A 23,560-nucleotide genomic window follows, 5' to 3' on the forward strand; every position below is an offset into this window, starting at 1 on the left:
TAGTGGGTGGGAGCCAGGATGACGCTGGGGCTGGGGGGGGAAAGGGGGTTGTAGCAGACTTGGGGACGCTGTTTGCCAGCTCTATTTTTTGTATCCCTGAGGCCAAGCAAACAGTAAATGAGGTGTGCGTGTTGTGAAAGCAGTCTATAGGCTCAGCAATCTGCAGGCGCTCGCCACTCCAAAGTCAAGGTTGGGATCAGGTGAACTTCGTATCGATTTGCCCTCTCAGGTAAACGGTGCAATACAGCGTCTTACACAAGATGATGCCCATGTTCTTGCGTGTGTGTTGTTGTGGACTATGTAGTGCAGGACACAGGAGCAAGTATGTTCAGATTCATCTCTTTCTTCTATGTCTTTCCATCAAGGAGCATTTTCTGAGACAAACAGCTAAAGGATATGTAAGACCTTAAACACATCCTCAGACCTTGTTCAAGCATAGAAGCAGTACACAGATATGTTCATGTGATTAAACAATGAAAAACGATTTGATCCATTTCACTCACTATCACTGGATGATTTACTGTAAGACAATTTAGAACTTGTTTTTCCTTCCCGTGTCAACAGTGATTTGAACATTTACAGGGTGTGTTTTCATGCTCATGTCACAACACCATGCAGGTGTTTTCGTTCTTCCCCCAAACCCCTGCAATTTGTTGTCACCAAGCTAGAATAAGCCTTTGACAGGAAAGTAACAGCTTTGTTCTCCTCTCTGTCTGAAACACAAGGTGACGACCTCCCACCACAATGTAATGTGCATCTAAATGCTTGCGAGTTAATCACAAGGAAAAAAGGGGGGAGAGTTTCATGGGCCAGTGCTATTGATTGAATTTCTATGACCACAAATACTTTAAAGCATAATAAGCCTATGCTTCAAGTCGCCATACCCTTTCAAGGCTTGAAATGGCCTTGTTGTTACCTACAAATCACAGCACTCTGCAAAGCCTTCTCCGGAGCGATATGTCAGTGACCACAGGGGAGGGGAAAAAAACAGAAGGCTACAGACACAAGCAAGCCTCTGAAAAATGTAATGGTTTTCGTTAAAAATGTAGCCAGTGGTATGGCAGTGAAGGAGTAGCATTGAAGTTCCAGAGATCCTCTGGGGAGAAGGTGAATATTAGGGCTTTGCAGGAAGCCGTTCTTTTTCACGTTCTTGAAAGGTGATTTGTTTATGACCTTCAAAAAGGGAAGAAGTAAATGATAGCTCGGAATGCATATTTTGCAGTCGCTGCATTTTTCAAAGGAGAGCTGCCTCTTAATTTGAGGTATTTGCTGTTCTTAAGAGCTCCTCCACTTGTATCACATACAACAGATTCCTTGCAGTGCAGTCCCAACGTTACAAGCTTTCTGAAAAAAACATAGTGAAGTGGAGACCTAGTTCAATTGTTTGCATCAAAGTACATACGACTGAAAAGTCTACATGTTATAAGTAAAAGGGATACAATATGTAAAGCTGGGGGATTGCTGACAGAAAGTATTTAACTTCCTCAAATTCTTTCATTAAATTGCTGACCAAAACTTTGATGCAGTGTTGTCATTTCACCATGAACACAATCTGTCAACATAAACAGAATCAAAACATGATCAAGTATAGAAAAGGTATTCTTGGAATTCCTGAATGAACTGAGGGTCTCCCATATGCCTGATGAACAAACACAATGACAAGTTGCCAAGTTTGCATGCAGGAAATAAACAAAAGAATAAAACTGTCTTATACTGTAGGCAAGCAAGTCTTAATTTCCATGCTGAAAGAAACCGATTCTAATGACAAGCCTGGTGTTGTCTGTAAGAAAAACGAGGCTAGGGACGATTGCCTGAGAGTTGAGGCAAGTGAGAGCAAAAGAATGCCTCAATCTGTCAATTAAAGCAATATGACTGTCTGTGACATGCTTTGTTGCTCACCAGAATGCCTCTGTGTAGAAGTAAGAGAAGCAAGGAGAAGCAATATGTGATGTATCCAAGACGGCAAACTCCTAAAACAGAGCAAAGCACAACACAACTCTCTTCCACCACACGCTGAAGCACAGTTGTCTTTCTAGCGAGTATATGAGCACTTATCTAGTACAATATGAACTGTAGCTAAAGGGCTTTACTTACAGGTCACATATTACACTTATTTCTAGCTTCATACTTCTTATTTTGGGTTTCTACTGGAACATGTCTGCATGCTTTATTGTTAAATAAATGTTCTTTTTCTTATACTGTTTACCTGTATTCACCCACTGTCTGAATTGCGTTGCTAGCTAAATTATTGGGTTTATTTGTACTTTGTCAGTACTGTGTCAGTACTTTGTCAGTTGATTAAGCATTTTGAATCTTTTGCAGAATTTATATTGTGCTTAGATCTTGTTTATAATTAAAAAAAGACTTGGAAATCTAAATGTGTATAATATAGGACCTTTAACACTAGGTTAAAAAGACGCCAAAAGTCTGTTTCCTCTATCATCCTCTTTTTGTGCATTTCTGACAACAAATGTGTAACTAATCGTAATAATACATTTAAAGATGCAGGTGCAGAAGACGTAACCAGGATACAACTAGTCCAGATATCTAATATTTGTTGGCAGCACAAAAGCTAGCTTTACCTACCAATCAATAGAGTGAATCAATAAAGACATATTCTATATCCTCTGCTATACAAACCTATTACACTTTCCTGATCCATCTTGCTTTGCAGTAAATGAGAGGAGCGGAAGACCTGACATGACTGTCTTTGGAAATTACAGTTTAACTACGCTGGAGGTTCATGATGAGGACAGCTTTGCAAGGGAATGATGGTCAGAGAAACGTGTGTGTGTGTTTGTCCCGGAGTGAGACAAAAGGCGCCAGTATAAAATGAGTGCACAATAGTTTACAGAACACATCAAAGCTGTGGTGGCTAGGCAATCAAATAGACTCCATGCTTGTAAAATCATCGCCCAAGAATGTTAGTCTGTGAAATATTCCTTTTGTATAAATGTAGTATTTCAAGATTTTTTTTTTAAAAGACATTTGCATTTTTCTTAGCATATTGCTTGTGAGTTTAATAGTTTCTAAATGGTGTGTTATAGCTCAGCAATGAGTTCTAAAAATGTCATTTTAGCCCATAAAGTGTAATGGATCTATGTTGGAGTTCTCAAATCCCCATACTTGACTGAAACCCACCCAAGCTTGACTGACCAAAAACAGTTACACACATGGTGGCTGGAGACATTATGAACATGCATTGTGGCCAGTCGTTATTCCACTGCCAAACTCTCTGGGCTATTTAGGGTGTTGAGATTAAGCTGTTCACAACGAGCACAAAGTAGATGAGTTGTGCTGAATTACAATAGAGAAAGATAGAGGAATAGAAACAGGACATTTCAAAACTGCCCAAAAAAGGCTTTCCCTTCCCTCCATCATTTGTAACTTAATCTACTGTAGTTACAGGTGCCAGACTGAGAGTCCAGACTGTCAGTGTGCAAGATAGCTACCACACACTAAGAACAACTCAGCCTCTCTGTCCCTCTGACACTTATAGGGGACTCCTTTCAAGACAAGTTAGCGGTTGAAATAATGCTGGTCGCTTTGATAACCTGGTTGTGAAATTACGTTACGCTAAATATGCACTTTTTTAATCCGAAATATCAAATTGTATCCATGAAAACTTCCACAACAACCTGTGAAATGCAGTAAACACACCAAACAAGCAGCTGTCAGTCGACTGTTTCAATAATAACAAAACAACTGCAACTACAACTGCTAAAGCTAACATTTACCGGATATTAGCTAGCTAACGTTAACAACGTGAAATAACTTCACTCACCACGGAGTTTTTCATGGTGGCCTTCACGGTGAAGCCTTGTGTCTTTAGTTCCATGTTCCTCAACATATCCAAAGGTCCTGTCTTATAAAAAAGCAAATGAATAGCAATGTTGCTAACTAATTAATACTTGTGGCTCTCTAAACCTGACGCCCGTTGTTGCTTTTTGTACTGGTTGCTAGGCAACTTCAAAGACGCTTTGGTCTGGTTGCTGCGGACACGTGTGTTTCCTTGTTACCATAGAAATTGTAGGGCACTGCTGAAAAAAGTGCCATTATTATTCCGTAAAGGATAGCTGGGTGAACAAAATAAGTTTCACACACCGGTGGACTGTATTTTCTTTGCTCTTGTTAAACAAAAATAATAATAAAAAACATAACAAGGAACTATTTTTTTATTTCATGACAGGTGTTTATTATTTTCGGATCAGTATTTGTGTTTTTTGTTGTCATTTAATATTACCTTTTCAACAAAAGTGGCACTAGTAGCTTCTGATCATATGTTATACTTTAAATCCACTTAGCATAAACTTTAGTTTCTTTGTTTGCAAAGGTGCATGTATAATGAAGGTCTGAAAGCAAGCCAACAGATTTGTTTTAATAGCAATATGCACAATAACATTCTCTTTATTTGGTGCAACCAGGCTATTTTAACAAATGGGCTACAAATTGTGAAGAGATAAACTGATGATCTCACACAGGATGACCTGTCTTGTTGTACAGGGCCACCACACCTGCATCTGAGACACAAATAATTGATCCCTTGCCCACAGCTCATCATTATACTCGTGCAGCAGATCCTCATCCTGAAGTAAATACTTAATGATGCTCTTTGTCTGGCAGGTGGACCAAGGCCTTGACTCTCAATAAGCTGGTTAGAGAGCAGCCTGAGCTCTGAATCATTCCAATTTAGGGATGTGGCACTTTTAATCTTGCAATATTGTTGTTGCCTCTGGAGACTTTCTTGGGTGAACTGGTGCAACTGTTATTAATCTTCAGTGCACAGGCAATTTCTCTAAAAGCCCCTATTTGTTTTTTATGGCTCCATTGAGAGAGGAGGGTATAGCAGCAGGGAGGGAGACTGTAAACAACGTATGCAGGGAAGACAAGTTATGTCCCTGTCAGCATTCAATGCTGGTCTCTCTTTCCCTTTCCCCCTCTCTGCTTCCCCTCAGAGGATTACAAAAAGGAAGAGGGGTGTTTTCAGAAAGCAAACTGAGCAAACTGGAGCGTCAGCATGAATTTAGCTGGACTGAGAAATGATTGTTCAAACAGCACTGCACTATCTCACTCCTGTGCTAGGAGCAGGCAAGCTGGCCTTTGTGAACTGTATAAACAGACATTGCAGGATGCATAAAATACAAAATATATTGTTAGCAAATCTCTTGAGTGTTATGTGTACATGTGTGAACTATGTGTGTATATATGTCGCTCTGTCGGGCAACATCTAATTTTCTTGCAGCTGCCTCATGTCACATGTGTGGTATTCAAATTGACGGTGGCACAATCATTTGCACTTTCTGCCGCTAATGAGGTTTTTTGTCAAGGTATTCAGCATGTAAGCAAAGAATGAGGTTCTAAAATCTGAGCAACAGTATCGGAATATAAGTGCAATACATAATGCTTTGATGAATACTTGTTATTTTTCTGCATCGCCTTGGCCTTCATCATGGTGTCCATGTTTTGATCTTCAGCTCATTTGCTGGGCCACCTTCAGGCTTGGCAACCATTGTCCACTGTAAGGGAAACAGCAATTATGATATCATTAGAGCAGAAACCAGTACGCAGAGGACCCAGAGGGGGCCGGCAGAAGAATCTCAGCAGGAAAAGGATCGCAGAGACTTTGCTGCACAGTGTGTGTCCCCCAATTACCATGAGGCAAGACAAACAGCCATTAGACTTGACCATCAGGCTGTAGGGAAAACCACCAGGGGCTTGTTAGGTTTAACAGTTTGTCACGATGTGAAAGTTACACAAAATGTTCAAAATATGTTACGTGTGCAACAGTTATCAAGGACTGATGTATGCTTGGTTGCCTACTGTTACGCGTTTAATAATATTTAAAAAAGGAATATTTGATCTTAGATATCTTCAATGTCCTTTAGGAACACAACAAAAGAGATATTAAAGACTAATGACAACCCCATAGTTCAATAAATTCTCTTTAACAGCACTTTTCGGTTTAATATAATATTAGATAAACATAATCAAGTCTTCCCAAAAGTGATATTATTGGAATATTGTGGCGATTTGTTATGAAGTGTCTCAATTCATGTATTAGTGTTCAGCATATTACATTTGGTTGCTTGCACAGAAGCCATAGTGTATTTTTCTGGCACCTAACCAAAGTAAATCCTTTCAATCAGTCAAAGCAATTAGGTTTCTGAACTGCTTTTAGTTATTAAACCTTGATACTTGTGCTTTACAAACTCCTGACTCCCATGTTAGTTTTATTGCACCTGTTATGCCTCGAAACAACTCACACCTTTACAATTTTTATTAGAACAAGGACTTTGGTGACCAACTTCACCAGCACGGGTCTAATCAGCTAGAATAAGTGAAAACACCTGTCGGGGTCCACAGGGCCTTTAAACATTTAATATCGAATTTTGAGGAATTTGATGCTCAATAAAAAATATAAGTGGCAATGTGGAATACCTGTTCACATGAGCTGCATTTAACCTCTCCTACAGGGTTCATAGAATCTTAATATACAGTCAACGATTGTAAAATTAAAGAAAGTTATCTACTCGTTAACAGCAAGAATATGCACACCTGATCAAACTGCTTTAACTTTGAGAGCCAGTCAAAAAACACTGCTATCATGTTTATCGCGTCAGACTGTTGTTAACATTCACGTTTTTACAGTAGCACTAACTGAGGGCTGTAGAGTCAGTGTAGTTACATTTTGATAGTTTATTTACTGGCTTGGGTCTGAGGTGTCAGAGACGAGGGAACGCTGGGTCTAACCTGTGTAATAGAAAAAGAGAACGTTTGCTTACCTGGCAATCCCCTGGATCATGGGGAGCATGATATTAACCTGAAGGGTCATAATGTGAAAACAAGATTGGAAAGCAGTCAAGCATACAGTATATGTGCCTCAGAATATAATATTTAATATGTTATCTTTGAGGAATTCTGTGAGCTTTTTTCTTACTTAACGCTGGAAAATGTAACCTCTTCTAAATTGTCATAACAAAAGCAGTCTGACGAGCGAACATCAGTCCTTGGTTTTGGTTTTACTAAAAACAGATCCTCATAATCCAAAAAACTCCCTCTTTGTCAAGTTTGCCTGCTGGACACTGATTTGTAAATTCACACACACTTTTACAATATCTCTATCTAGAAATAGGCAGTGGGGAGTAGGCCTACATAAGTCCCTTTGAATCAATATTACCTTTTTAATCACTTCCAAAAGGTACCTTCTGGAGCGTTTGATCACTCGATGAATGTATAGAAATGTTTTGATGTCGTTTTTTCCTAAAGGTAGCAAAAGAAGAAAGGAATATAGCGAGCACAGTTTCAGAACATTAGAAAAAGGCTTTGCAACAAACATTTTGTATGCATTAAATGTGTTTTCTAGTTCATAGGGATACACGATAGGTATTTTGGTAAGAAAGTGTAATGTCAATAAAGGCTGTGTCTCTTCAAAATGAATAATCCACAGGGTACCTTAAGGTAATCTACACTCAACCTGAAATGTCTTCATGCAATCGAAAAGTGTCACTGCACCAGGGTAGGGGGTGTACTGCTTTCGAAGCAGATTTGACTGGATTCTTTATTTTACAACAATGGTGGCAGATGCAAACCTACAGTACTATGGTTTAATGTTGCTGTTAGAAAAATGTGTTGATCCTCCTGCATACAGTATGAGAGCTAGAACAAACAACCCAAAATATTGTCAAACAAGCGTGAAATACAAAAGATTAATCAGAAAATGCCTTCAATTTTGGATTTGATTGAAGCTGAGGATTATATCAAATAGAACTTTGATGATTTTTTGGTGAAATGCCCCTTTAGCTCTGATCCCTGTAAAATGCTTGTGTGTCATCAAATCTTGTCATCAAATTGGGATTGTCAGAAACACCCAACAGTAATTCTAGCCTTGTTTTTTCTCCCGCTTCTAAACAATAGCAGTTTGGGTATCCAGACTTTAGCCTGCTTTCCCCTGAGCCCTGGTAAATCCGAAGGCATAGATCTCTTCAAACGACAGAGCATTTGGCGGGAATACTTGATATGGGCACAGAGTTGCAAGCCTCACTCACAAAGCCACAGCGTATTGATCTTCATGCATTATAGAGGCAGCTTTGAGGCCAGCTGATATTGGAAGGCATAGCTTGCCTCTTCCTCGGAGCGTACACTCTAACATGCCCACTGGACCATAGCAGCAATCATCACACAGGCCCGTACGATAAACATATGGATAATACATCAATTATAGTGATGCCGCACTCTGGTTGATGATTGTTTACATGATAATGTTTGTTACAGACACTTTGATTTACCCTTTCTAAGTTTGTGGGTGTGTCTCTTTGAAAGAGTCAAAGGCTTTACTCTTAAAATAGATTACAGGCCATTGTATTACAGTGGGCTGTCTGGCTTTTTCAGCCTGAATCATCAAAGTAAAGCCTTTGAATGCTGCGTGCCTCACAGTATGACCTCACTGGTGGTGCTTTCAGCAGCCTTGGCAACACCTACCTCTCCAGAGAATTGAGCTCTCCTGTCACCCACAGGTCAATGTCACATGAACCTAAATGTGTGAACAGTGACACCAGTGATCCCACTGGGGCGCACAAAAGTTGGGCTCCACTGCACACGACTCCACTGTGAACATGGTGTTGGGGTATTGAAGAGAGAGAGAAGGTGAGAGTGATGGGATAATGGTGTTTCTAAATGTGTATCTGCTTTGGTGAGTCTGGAAAAGCTCAGTTTTGGCTGTCAAAAACTCCAATTTAGTGTGAATAGAAGGTCAGGGGAAAAAGGTGTTTTCATTTTGGCTACATATACTTTAAATGTCAGGTATTGAAAGTAGCAGGAGCCCGGCTGATCTGCCACAACTAATATTTGGAGGAAAATGTTCAGTCAAATTCAACTCATGGCCAAATATACATTTTACCCCATACAGTATTAATGACCTGACTCTTAATGTAATCCAGGAGGACATTATTTGTCTTCAAAAACACATTTTGTAAGTTACAGTTTTTAGTTTTGTAAGAAATGTGTTGTTATTGTTATACGTGTGAGATCATTTGTTCGGTTGTTTGTATGCGTCTTACCGTCTACCCGTTTCAAATTTTATGATCTACTAAAACTAGGAACAACACGAGATAATTAAATTATAGTTTTTGTTCTCTTCTCTGCCCTTTTTATTGTACGATAGACTGTAGGGACAATTGAGGGAGATTATACTGTGTTGATCTGCACTCTAATCATTTAACAAAGATGTTTCAAATCAAACCATAAATTAATATAGACTTGGAAAAAAAAGATACAACCTAGTGCCACTGCCAAGCAAAGAGATATCCCTTTATTATTTGACTGGCTGTATTGAAACACAAAATAATCACAGAGAAAGTTTCAAGTTTTATTTACAACATTGTGACTTTAATGCTTAATTTTATGTTTACCGAACTGCGATTAAACAAAAAGAAGATAAAACTTTTAGATAAGAATCTACAAACGTGTGCTTAAAAAGACTTCCCAAGCATAATTACATTTTCAACTTCATCCACATATCTGTAGTCTTAGATAGTAATATATGTATCTCTGAATCTCTCTTTTTTTAATGTTTATGTGTTTTTATAAAACTATTCAAATACGTTCCTTACACAGATAAACACAAACAGAACATCCCTGCGGCAACAAACTGTTTATGGCAGGGCAAATGCAATTTGCTTTCATTTCAGAAAAAAACAGCATGCCTCTCCTTCACCTGACGGAGGCTTCTCTGCTCTGTGTTTAAAACATTCAAATGGGGAGAGACAGGCATTTATAAAGCCAATATATTTCAAAGCAGATTCCCCGAAGTAAAGATAATACTGGGGATCCTAGCACATATGGGCAGATGGCGGCAGGGAGAGGGGGGACAAGAGGAGAGTTTTCCCCCGGAAACAGAAAGTCATCTCTGCTCACATCACATCTGCCTCTCTTCTCCTGGAGCAGGAGGCCCAGAGTCTGCCTCTGCGGTGTTCCTGACATCTTGGCTCCGTTAATTGCAACGTTCGCCGGCCGTATTGGTATTCACGTAAAGACCTGGGAACAGATGGCGTTTAACTTTAAATATTATTAACACTTCCCAGCATGCTAAGATCCTGGGTGGGAGTTATGAGGACGTACAGACGTGCAGGTGAAATTACCTTAATTTCCATAACAGCATCAAGGAGGAAATACAAATTGGGGTGATTTTTCATTTGTCGCGATTCATGCGGTTTTCTGTGTGTTTGTCCTTCATAATCACACTTGTATGTTTGTGTTTCATCTCTGTATCATTATTCATAGCATGTTCTCTACCTGTTTATCTTCATGTGTGTATACTGTGTGTTGCATCAGTGTTTGCAAAGAAGGTGTCCACAATTCAAATAGAAAGTAATTTTAACTATACATACATTACAATGCCCCATTGATTAAACAGTATTGATTATTGCCATTTTTAGCAAACATGGAAAACTATTCCAGTAAATGGCTCCATCAGTAAGCAAACAGGTGTAAATATTACAAATGCTATGTACGCAAATACATGTTGAATCTGAATCACAATTGGGTTTATTGCCAAGTAGGTTTACTCATACAAGGCATTTTGCTTTAACATGAATTGGTGCTTACCTGAACACGAAAGAGGAATTAAGTTGTTAAAAAAAGGAGAAGCAGTAGGTCATTAATAAAATAAGTCTCTAATCATATGTAGAGTGGGGGAGGAGAACCCTTTGAACTTGCACGTGCATCATTTTTGAAATGTTGTAGTAAATGAATAAATTGCAACTTTTTTTCAAATGCGAGACATCTTCTTAGAGTCTAAAAAAGAAGCGTCACATATTTTATTGACCCACTGTGACTTTAGAGTTCTATTTAACACTAGAGTGAGCATGAGAGCATTACATTCCAAAAATGTCTTATTGAAGAACGAAAAATGACTCCAAAAAGCCACGACGCAAATGCACAGCCACTCAATGTGCTCTGAAATGCCTTTGAAATATATATGACATGCCTATCTGAGACAGTCTGCAAATGCACTTAACTGCTGGGTGGTAGGACGGGTGTCTGAGAGGTGGGGTGACGTGGGATGACTGGAAGTCAACGCAGAGGAGAGGAGGAGTGAACGGGAGGAAGAAAGAAGCTGAGACGGGGGGGAATAAAAGCAAGCTGTTACTTTTACATAGTGTAGGGCAGAGTGACTGCTTTTGATGACAGCCACAGGGGGAGTAGAGCGTGTGTGTGTGTGTGTGTGTGTGTGTGTGTGTGTGTGTGTGTGTGTGTGTGTGTGTGTGTGTGTGTGTGTGTGTGTGTGTGTGTGTGTGTGTGTGAGTTGAGTGCCTTTATGTTTCTGTGTCTAGTTTTGCGAGGGAGAAATAGGAAAAGCTACTGTATTGTTGTATTTATGTGTCTGTTCCTATGGGTGGGAGGGGGGAAAGAATACTGCGGCACTATGGAGTGAAACAGGGCGATGTTCTGGAGCATGCACTGACATGTCACTTCGTATTTGTCACATCCGAAGAGAGAGACCCCATAGTCTCTGGTGCCCTGACCCTGCAGCAGGGTGGAGCTTTAGCCTGAGAGGCATTGTATTGAATGTGTGTCACGTCTGTATGTGTACTCTGTGCAGGTGTGCATGAATAAAAGCAAAATATCACCTCGTCCAATCATAATTAGCAATCATGCTCAGCTGATTGCTAAGCGAGTACAATGCGGTTAAGCGAGATTGCTCACCAACACTGCACAACACCCACTGAAATCCTGCGGGTCTGGAGCTACAGGAGGTTATTAATCTATGAATAGAGGTGATCGCAGGCTGGCTTCAGGTGAATCATCTGCTCTCTCTGTTCAGTGCTTTACAGGTGCAAGAGTTACTGCTTCAGTTGCCCGGGAGACAGCGATTTCGAAAGGGCAGACGAATCCGCTCCAGGATCGCTTCGGTTAATGGAAAAAGGCCAAACTTTACCCTAAAGTGCATGCTGCCACTTACATAAAATAACTTTTTGGGATAGACTTGAGCTTCCTGCGAGAGTGTTAACTCTTTATGCTTTCGAATATAACACTGCGAAGTATGTGCTTCAATTGATTTATTTCCGAAGGCAGCTAAAACGTGCATACAGGATGGTACAGTGCACTGTGACAAATATAGGAAAGCTCTCTACTGTACACTACTTAATGCATTCCCATTCCACTCAAGAAACACATGTTCTATACCGTACATGGTTCACAATTTACAGTTACATTTTACACATTTGTCCAATATGCTCATTTACAGCAATCTCAAAGTGTAAAGTGTTAACGCCCGGCTTTCTTCACAGTGCTCAAACAGTAACAATGGCTATCACTGAATTGTTATGGGAATCAAAACTGTGTCTTCTAATGGCTTTTCACACCCTCCTAACCCAAGAAGGTCCTCTTTCCCTATCAGATTAACAACAAATGAGGGGATGTGAGAGGGAAAATGTCACGGGCAATTACAAAAGCTTCTGCATTACATATTATAAAGGGCATACTGTATGATTGTGTTGATCTTCATGTTCTTGAGTACAAAGAAGAGATGTTCCTAGTGAAATGTAGAAAATAAACAAGGACTTTGAGTATCTTGTTGTGCAGTTGAAACATTCACAAAAGTAAAGAAGTTAGTTTCCTGGCCTCTGAGTTCAGGCGGGTGAACAGACGGGTCATGCTGGTGTTTTGCAGGGCTCACCTCTGGGCTCCAACACCAGTCAAAGCAATTACACAAACAAGCTTCTGCAGCTCATTCCTGTGTGAGACCCACAGACGTGCCAGATACATTCGCAATTCTAATTGAGAGAAATACATCTTAACAATGCCTCCCACTCGAGGGCCGCCACGCAGAAAAGCGGCTGCTGTTTGCCGTTTATTGCCGCTCGTGTTGTCCTTCGTGTCAAGTGTTTACTTCAGTTCTTTAATTAATTAGCTCTTTATATAAACTCAGCCTATTCAGAGGCAAGGCAAGTTTATTTATTTTGCACCTTTCAACACAAGGCAATTCAAAGTGCTTTACAAAAAATGAAAGACATTAAGAAAATGGCATTTAAAATCAGTCATTAAAAAGAAAAGATAATAAAATAAACATTAAAAGAAAAAATACATGGATAAAAGTTACAGTGCAGTTTAAGATGTGAATAGTTCGATTAAAAGCAGCGGCAAAAAGAAAAGTCTTTAGTCTGGATTTAAAAGTAGTCAGAGTTGCAGCGGACCTGCAGTTGGACCTGGCAGGAGGTCAGTAGCTGTTTATGTATTGTCTGTCGCGGTAATAGAAATCTCACATGTGCCGTTACCAAATGGAATCATTTGGTGTCAGATCCGTCACATGGGGACAATGTCATATGTGAAGGTTTTTCTAATATGCTGTATATGACTGTTCTCTGTTTATGGTAAGTTATAGATGCATGCAATTGAGAAGTCTGATTATCATAGCTTTTGTTTTATAAATACAATTTCCTACCCCTCTTGAGCTTGTCTCAGCACTGTGATGCGTGGAGTTTGATCAATTTCACCAGAAATTATGAAAATTATGAACTTTAAAGAGGAAATGTATCAAAATATGGTATGTAATGTAAAAGAGAAAAAGATCATTGATAGCTATATGTTTAGTATCTTTCATTTCATTGTCTTGGTTTATGGCCCACTGCTTTACTGCTTTGGATCATTATTGGCTTTCAAAAACAAAGTAAAAAGGCAGGTGTTTTCTGAGAAAAAAAATGTCACCAAAAAACACCTACTCATCACCAAACAGCAGAAAGATAAGGAAAGTGAATAGTAGTGGAACATTTAGCTGCTTAAGAGTGAGATATTTCACTTGTATCCTTTCTTGAACAACATACAAATTGACCATAAACTCAAGAATTACCTCTAGTGCTGGACAGACTAGGTTAATGGATGCCTTCCTTTCCGTCTCTCTTATATTTTACATCATTTGTTATGGTTATGTTATGATTATAAGCAGTTCCCCATTGTGTTTTGTAATTAAAAACAATGAGCAAATAAGTCATGTTTAGTTCTTAATAATGTACACAGATAAAAGATGTTGCTACATTTAAAAGGCAGGTTTAATGGCGATATAACTGCCAATTTCCTGCCACTAATGCCATGAGCTGCAATGAGAACCCCCTGCAGGATGATTGAGTTGTAACAGTAGCCATGACTCTTAATGTGTCCCTCTGTTTAGGGCTTGACTGAATAATTTATGCACGAGTAAAATGATCAGTAGTAAAGCTTTTAGAATCAAGTGCTATTTCCATTCTGCAACAACATCCTGCAGAGGTCATGACCCTTACTTTGTTGTACAATTACAGCCTGAAAGACTAAACTGGAGAGAGGTTAGCATGAGACTTGGAGTCCGAGAGACAAATTACAAAAAGGAGACAAATGAAGAGACAGCTTCAGAAAGAAAAGGGGAGGGGGGCAAAAGAGAGAGTGACGAAGCAGTGGGAGCAATGTGCTGTTTGTCAGCACAACGAGAGCCAAATGTCAGTTTTTGTGCTGCAGAAGTGAGTGATGGCCGCCATTATCCCACCCAATGGGTATAAGCAGGCAATATTAGCACACTCGTTCCACACCCAGATGAAACAGGCAGAGTTCTCCACAGTGGGGAAACCCAGAGCCAGCAATGAAAATGGAGTGTGAAAGCATTTGAGGCATAATGATTGGTGGGTGGAGATATAAAAAGACTAAGCAAGGAAAGAAAAGGAAAGAAAGAAAGAAGAAAAGGAGCAGGTGTCGCCACGCACCGAAGACCCAATCACCAGAAGGCTAGTGTAAAAAAAGGGAGGGAAAAAGGAAACTAGAACAAAAGAACTGAGTGTCCCTGTTGTTTCAGAAGATCATGCAGAGTTTTAAATATAATGGTCTCTCTCAACGCAGACCGCGCACATTGTGATCTGACATTCATTGAACAAAGTGGCTGAGGCAGATATGCTGGTTTAGGGTACTGCAGTGGGACGCACACAATGAGAATTGTAATTATAGAACAAGCACACCTCACTGACTCTCTTAACACAGAAGGAAACTACCTGCTATTTTCTCAGTATGTACTGTGTGTGAGAGAGGAAAAGAGAAAGAGGTTCAGAGTTGGTACTGTAATGCTTGCAAGTTTTGTGAACTGGAATCCAATGTTATCATGCGATAAGACGTATAATCAAATGCCTCTATAGGGTGGGAATTGTTTCATGTTCCCAGTTGTATTCATACTACTTTGGGCATTTTATATTATAAAGTACCTATCCCTAATGCATTTAGAGGGTAGAGTGTGAAGAAAGATCTTTCTACATCAGTGTTTCAGACTTGAAGGCGTTTTATTCTGCAAGGAAATACGGACATGAATCAGGCGTGTCATTTTCTTTTCTGCATAAATGTCAATACATATGTTCTGTAGGTGAGTTATCATTTCATTACTTGTGGAGCGACTGTTGGAAAAAACATCCATTAAAGTCTCAATCTTGTCTCAATCTAAGTCTGTCATTTTTGTTTTTTTGTTTGTGGAACTAAAATACCCTAAACCCACGGCATATTCCGTACATGCCGTGTCATCATACTTTACACTCAAAGTATATATTTCTCTGTAATATAATCCTGTAAATAGTAGCTGTTCTGCTGTTTTTTCAAGCCACCTTTCGTCCGACACGATGTATTGAAGTAACAAAGCAAGCAAATTAGAAAAGCATTAATAATCAGGATATGTCCCATGTAGGATATATTCTATTGATTAGTTTTCCTTATTCTACTTTCCAAAATGAGCACTAAACCAAGGAGGTTCCCATCAAGCTAAAATGGAAATGTTCTTTATTTGAGGGAAGAGGTATTATATCAAATGCAAAATATGTAATAATGTTATTGTTTTTTTTATTTGATAGTCTTGGAGGATTCATTATTTGGCAGATGAATGCATTAGTAGATGGGAGATTTAATGGCTGTTGTTTTATAAGTGACTAGAGTACAATCTTGGAAATTATGTTTAGAAGCCAAAGAAAACAATGAATGACTTAATCAATAACCCTTTTAAATGCAGACATACAGGTTATGGTATGTTGATCGTGTGATTGGACAGTAAAGAATGTATAAAAACCTTACAGTCAGTGTAATAACATTACTGTATTCATGTCACGGTTGATACAGCAATGTTATACCTTCATTCGCTTTGCACTGCAACGAAACCCGACATGCAAGTGAAACTAAAACTGTTTTCCGGACACTCAGAAATGCCATTACGTTCTTGGCACAAACAGGACAACATGCTGCCTGTGTCAAAATCTAGCTGCTGAGATAAATCTGCCTCAGTAAGTGATTCACAGTCCTGGGCCTTCAATCAATGTTATTCTTCCTCTGAGATTTGTCATGGCATGTGTTATAGCACTTTTTACTTGCTGCTCTTTGATGATGCAGGTAAAAAACAAAATGAATGACTCATAAAATCTAACGATGGACAGAACATGTCACGGTGAGTCAGGAGTAAAGAGGAAGTTTGTTCTAAAAAAGCCCAGGGGCATTCATCTCATGAACTGCTGCACTTTCTTTGTCAATCTCATCCACCCTTCAGTTCAGCAAAGATAAGGTTGAAATAGCGTTGGAATTCAGACAGATGAGTCTTAGCTATTTCAGAGCGAACCAACATATAGTTCAGCCTACATCTAACCTCATCTCAGTCCATTCAGTAGCTGTGACTCACCTACTCTGTATCTCTCCCCCAGCAGTTATCTCAATATAAAACAAGTCAACAATATGAAGGCAGCGAAGCAATCAAAACAAAGACCTCGCTGTGTACATCTGATTGAGAACTGAGGTGAGGTGAGGGGAGGTGAAGCTAAGAAAAGCTGTAATAGTAGACGACAAAGACTTCCTCTCATGGGAAAAGTTGAAAAGAAGCGAAAATGGCAAGGTGTCAGCATCAAACAGAAATTATTGGTTTTCAGCACTGGAGGAGCGTAGAAGCACAAGTCATATGTTAAAAACTTGAAAGAAGATGGGATGGCCCTGGGAAAATTATTTGTATTTCAACTTGTGGTCTTCAATCGAACCACAGGCAAAGCCATGGATGGATTTCTGAACTGGCCTACCAAGGGCTAGAAGGGTCAGGGAGCCCCGACTCCAGATCCTGTTTAAAGTGATTGTTGACATTGTTGTCTTAAAGATCCCCTATTAATTAAAATTAAATACGACATAGAAACAAAGGAAACTAAGATGTACAGAAAAGAACCAGCCTCTTTGCATACAAGTGGCCTTACTGGGGCCGGTGAAGAGGACTACAACCTCTCAGAGTCAGTGATGGGTGCTAGCAGGACATCTGTAGTGAAAGTGGATATGCTGTGGAAACATCAATTTAAGATGCACTATCCTGAAGGTCGCAGAGACATCCAGAGACTTTCCATGGGAAATCAGCGGTTCCGGGATCCAGTCTTAAAATCTGCCAAACTATTGGAAGGACCAATCACATTAGATTGGTAAAGGACAAGGAAAAAAGGACTTGTACTTGGGATTCAGATGAAGACAAATAGTGGCTTTCTGAACATACCCCTCAGCCAAGTACGCCTTTTTCATGAGGCAGAGAAACTTTTGCCATGTCTGAATAATTTTAAATGTTTCACCTTGCTCCTTGCCCCCTGCATACAGTGACTATGTTTGCACCCTGCACTCACAATACTACACACAGCAGACTTGATTGCTTGTATACTGATATATGAATACTGGATTTAAAACATGATGATCTGCATATCATTAGAATATACAGTGCTTTATTGTAATTGGTTTTGAATAATTATTATAAATTGTTATGTAATAATTAGGGGCCGGAATGTAGGAGCCAAAATGCTTGTTTTTGCCTTACTTATTATTTGTATTATTATCTTGTATTTCTGTTTGCATCGCGTTTAATTCTTATTGTTTATCACTTCCGGCAATGGTCACGTGGGTGTGGTTTATTGGTATTTAGTCACCTGTTGGATGCCGGTTGGGAGGATATGATGTAGGAAGAGGGTGAATTTGCTCCGATACTTTCTGTTGACCGTCAGGTCTGGAGTTGTATATTGTTTGTTTTCGTCTTTATTAAACACCATGGACTACAAATAACTACGGACTCTTACATGGAACGCGTCACAGCAAAGAGCATTTTTTAGCCTCTCAGCAGCTAACTCATAGGGAGTTATTGCCGCTACAATACTGTTTTTCATCAATGTATTATAGGTCTCAGATATACACAAAACATGTTTGGCTCGAAATACAACAAATTGTGCATTGTAGCATCCCATAATCCCCTCTGTTTCAGCCCTGTTTCAAAAGTGATGATTCTCTGTCTGTAGCTTCAGATGAAAATAAGGAGCCACTCCCCACGCTAATTATTTGGTTAAAAATAACACAAGGTGCTCTAGGAGGAGATTCAGGTGATAAGGGGGGGGGGGGAGTTTAGAGTCAAGCTAATAACTGCAAAGACTCAAATTGAGCACATGGACACACAATATGAGTAGAAAGAGACTTAACAAAGACCACAGTGACACAATACAACTACAAAGAAACAAGGAAAGACCACATTGACACAAGCCGAATAGCAGTAGTAGCAGGAAGCTAAACTATTATTTGATTAGTTTATCTAAAAAATGCTTGCCTGTCCCTGGCTTTCTGTTTGATAAACCTTCTACCTTTATTAAGTTGCCTTCTAGTTTATAGCAGTAGTTGCAGAGGCTAGAATAGCTTTATTTTGCCTATTCAATCAGGATTTCACTTTGAAAGGTGTGCACATACATCTGCATTTAAAGAACAGCCAATTGTATTCTCCTTTCTCTCAATTGACAGGTGATCTCAGACCACTTTAACCAAATTTAGCTGGATATTTAACATCTACTTGTTGCGAGGAGACAATGCGACAACAAGAAGATACAGAAGAACCACAAAGCAATGCGAAACTACAGAGAAATCTGACAACCTTGACTTCAAAAAGATGCAAAATGAGCATGACAAGAAAACTACAAAGAGACACAAAACGAGGTCATGTTGGGTCTATTACAGTCTGGGTGTCTTGCTCTTATGTAGGAGAGGGTGGGGCGCCCTATGTATCTGTTCCCATGAGCTCACCTCCTAATTCATCTACAGTATGGGCACAGCACACTTTTTGGTTGGATAATGTTAGAAATTAAAATCAATGTTGGTATGGCGTAATTTGAATTAAATACACTATTTAATTTAAATCAGTTTTATTCTGAAAAACCGGAAGTTCACTAACGATTAACTTAATACTTTTATTCTGAAAATTATTCACTTCCGGTTAGCATTAGCATGTGGCGAAATGCTGCATTTTCAAACCGTGAATTAAAGGTGAAATTACATGTGATGTTGTATACTGAGCACACTGGGTTTAGCACTCATGTATTACCGCTGAATAACGTTTATTAGGGAATGTTTAAATAACCACAGACACCAGAATGATATAATTTAACAACAGAAAAAGGCAGAAATTGCATTGGACCCGCCCCCGACGACGCCGGCCAATAGGAGAAGACCTCCGATGACAACAGGAAGAGCAAGCCAAGAATTGACCTCTTCTACCTGCTGACCTGGACTGAGCGGTCGGATGAGGAGAGCGCCTCCAATCGCACATTTCATTTTGTACACCACCGCATCTTTTGTGTAATTAAATGCTGTTAACTTTTATAAGCTTCTCTTGACTCTTTTCAGTCTCTCCTGCCTTCGGGGTTCTAGAATACACTAACAATAACAATTTTCCAGGAGATTCTTTCACACACAGTGACGTCACGAGCTACCCACAATGCAACACGCGCCATATAAATATATATAAATGCGCCATTTTCCTGGAGGTGCTAATATCCTGGAAGTGCAAATATAAACAGCTAGCTAACTAGCCAGGCAGAGCGCAGTAGGTTTTTTTTCTGAATTAACGACCGAAGAAATCGCTGCATGTCTTCGGATTACATCTCTGGACTTGAGGGGTGTGCTTTAGGTCGTTACCAGCGTAAACTAGAGCTGTGTGGGTTGTTACAGACTGCCTGCAGATGTATGGAAAAACGACAGTGGCCTTCGTCGATTTTGGCTGCATCTACGTCTAATTTCTGGAAACACCAGGTGAATACCCCACTTGTCACAATAATATTATCATGCCATTGCATATATGTGGTATTTTAGAGTTGACTAGATATTGATTAAGGCAATAGACTGATATTCAGTACAGGAAGCTTAGCAACACCTAGACGGTGTACGGCTGCTTGCACCTCGCGTAAAACGGCGCAGACCGGAAGTACGGTGTCGCGCTCGGCCCAATACCTGTATGTGTGTGTGAAAGAATACTGGCTGATACAATGCTACATTGGTAACACTACATTCTCTAAACCACAATCAACATAAATCCTTTACACCATGTCTTCACCTCCTTTCCCACCTCCTCTTGTCTCGAAGCGCTGACACGGCACGGCGACGAGAATCAGATCGCAGGAGATGATTGTGCTTTTCCATCAACACAACCGCTGAATGCATTCATTGTGCCTGTGATTGTACGATTGCTGACAATTGGTTTAAAAAGATCCTTTCCCTTCTATGCCTGCAAATGATGGTATCTTCTACCTATTCCCAACCATCTCCCGCATGTAACTTTAAACACCTCCTGCTGACATCTCCAGCATTTTTCGTTCGATTGAACTTAATGAAAATAGATGTCTTGGAGTTTCAATTTTTGTGGAAAATGGGGACAGCGTATGCCTCTTACTCTAAATCAGCTCCTTCAGTTCAGTGAAATCTGTTCCTCGCCGTGACAGTTGAATATGGGTGACAGTAAACAAAGGTGAATCGATGCATTTCCCCGAGGAAGAGACAAAGAGAGGTTGAGGGGAAGACAGAAAGTGAGGGAGAGATGAAGGTGGCAGCGGGACATGGGGAGTGTGACAGTGTCATGCAGGCTGGTTTCATCGTTTCTCCACAGCGCCCTAGGGAGATCATTAGCTCACAATATGGAGTCTATCAATCCTCACAGAATACCACTCCCCCCCTCCGGATACATGTCCCGTCTGTCTGCCGCTCTCTCTGTCTATCTGTCTTTTTGTCTACATGCTGCTCATAGATGTACGCTCAGGATCCTAAAAATCTAGTTAGTGCGATACAGGTTGCATGATATCCCCCTTGGGGTCTTTAAGGGAAAACAACAGTAGCCTAAAGAGTAGCTATTATCCCCTATGAAAGCTACACTCTTATACTTTGAGTGCTTTTTCAAACTCCATTATTTGCTTTACTTCAACTAAAGATTAGGATTATAAAGTCCATGTGCTAAATTATTAGTACAGACAAGTATTGTATTATCATATCCACTAAACATGGTGAGCAGCAGGTAAGGGGAAACCGTTTACTTGCCATTTGTTGAAAAACAAGGTCAGCAACAGGTAGGCAGGCAGTGAAGGCAACAAGTGGAAAAAGGGGGCGAGCAAGCAAAAAGCAAAACAATAAGGCACAAAAGAAAATCTGGCTAATAAGTGAAGCTACTCTATGGTGGCAGTGTTTTGATTCCTAACGGAGTGAAATTACCTGGAAGTATCTAAGGTCGATTTTTCTAAATGCTTAGGAAAGGTTGCTTCAATGTTTCCCTTCTTATCTCCTTTAACAAAGGAAACACTGGAGCATCCTTTATGAAAATAAATGAGATCATGTGGGAGCAATATTAAAAGCGATGCATCATTCTGTTGTCGATAACTTCCGCCATTGCTGTTTTATTGTACATTATGTTGAAGCATCATTTTTTTGGAGGTGTCATAGTAATCCATAGTTGAACTGTATGGCACTGTGCTTTCCACTTTTCTGTTACGCTGTCCTTATGAATCTTCCTAAACATTCTTTCTTGACCTCATTACGTTACAAAAAGAAAAAAAGATGGAATTGTTTGGCTATCCAACTGCAGCTTACTGTATGTTTAGGGAGTGGCTTATTAAGGGGGAATTATTGGCAGGTCTGGAGGCAGGTACCAAAAGGAATGAGAAAAGGAAAAAGCTGGAAAACACTGCTTGACATATAAGGAAGCAACAAGAATGACAATGAGTCCTGCAAGTTGTTTCCACTTGTTACAATTTGTTTGAGGTCCACTTCGTATATTATAGTACATGTTTATGGAGGTGGGACTCCTTGTATTTGATCTGTATTCAGTTCATGTACTGTGTATGTTTTGCTAAAGTATTATTCCCTGGGGAAGTCCATGTGAGTATGTGTCTTACACTTCAAAGGTGTGGTCCTGGATCATAAGTCCTGGATGGATATCCTCGTGGATTCATCTTCCTGTTGTACACACATGCATTTCCAAACATTTGGACTACCTATGTTGCAAATGTATTATCTTTTCAATTTACACAGGGCATCTATTGCACGTCTGTCCGTCCTGGGAGAGGGATCCCTCCTCTGTTGCTCTCCCTGAGGTTTCTCCCATTTTCCCCTTTAAACTGTGGGTTTTCTCTGGAAGTTTTTCCTTGTACGATGTGAGGGTCTAAGGACAGAGGGTGTCGTATTGTCATACTGATATTCTGTACAAACTGTGAAGACCACTGAGACAAATGTAACATTTGTGATATTGGGCTATATAAATAAACATTGATTGATTGACAGGTGAACTGTATGAAAGTCGGCTGATTTGTCAGATGCACAATTGAAATATTCTCTTGCCAATTCATAAAACCACTGTAGCACATTCTCCCACACCGAGTATTTAAAATACTTTGACAGCATCCTGTGATGGTAATTAAGTTTAATTTGTTAAAACTAAGCAGAGATAGGGATGTGATAATGCGAAAATGACCCTGGGGACAAAGAGGTGAATGTGTTCCTAATTGGAATAAAGTGAAACACACGAACACACACGGACAGAGACCCTTTGGGAGGTAATCTCTCTTCCTGTTCCAGCCATGCCCGGCCAGCCAAGCAGAGCTGCCACCTCATTGTGTCCTTCTGTACGGAGAGAGAAAGAGAGAGAGGGGACTCTAACACACACACACACACACACACACACACACACATGGCACAAACATGTCTGCATGAGCCTGATGCCCTACAGCACAAACAAAGAGATTTTACAAAGGCTGCAGCATCTGATTCACAATCTGCTATTTTCTGTGCGTGTGTCGCACTGCTTGTGTGTTTGTTCAAGTTAATAGTGTGACTATAAAAATAGCTATAATATGCTACTGTTGAGCATTACAGACCAGCTGCTCGGGTAGGAATACAAATTTAGAACGGATTCTCAGGAGGAGCGGGTTTTTTTTGGGACCACTGGGTCAAGAGAAAGAGAAGGAGGTTGAAACGGGTTGAATATACAGTCTATGGTTGAAATGCATTGTTCTTTGCATAGTATTATGGAAGATGTGGTGGCATCTGACAATTCTGTCCTTCATAATGTCTGCTTTATTTGTGTCTATATATAACAAGCCTCTATTAACGGCTGTGATATGGTTTTGAATAAAAAATATCAAAAAGGAGTAAGAAAAGTATATTTTCATTTAGAGCAGCCGAAAAGAACTTGGAGGTCAAATAAAAGAAAATGAGCCTGGCAACGTGAAACACAAACACACGATGCTTCAATACATGTTTAACAGTTATC

General features: G+C 39.9%; 1 protein-coding gene across 2 annotated transcripts in view; it reads right to left on the reverse strand.

Annotated features, from left to right (window-relative positions):
• Nucleotides 1–23,560, reverse strand: part of pacrg (PARK2 co-regulated) — a 226,272-nt gene that overhangs the window by 140,129 nt on the left and 62,583 nt on the right. Inside the window, exon 1 of one of the 2 annotated variants that reach the window (XM_034231683.1) lies at nucleotides 3,785–3,950. The exons of the other annotated variant lie outside the window; for it this stretch is intronic. Within the exon in view, the coding sequence (XP_034087574.1) occupies nucleotides 3,785–3,850 (66 nt within the window). The 5' untranslated portion in view covers nucleotides 3,851–3,950. Of the gene's footprint in view, nucleotides 1–3,784; nucleotides 3,951–23,560 lie in introns of those variants that run through there. 2 annotated transcript variants of the gene reach the window in all.

Source organism: Gymnodraco acuticeps, unplaced genomic scaffold, assembly GCF_902827175.1.
Source record: "Gymnodraco acuticeps unplaced genomic scaffold, fGymAcu1.1, whole genome shotgun sequence".
Taxonomy (NCBI): domain Eukaryota; kingdom Metazoa; phylum Chordata; class Actinopteri; order Perciformes; family Bathydraconidae; genus Gymnodraco; species Gymnodraco acuticeps.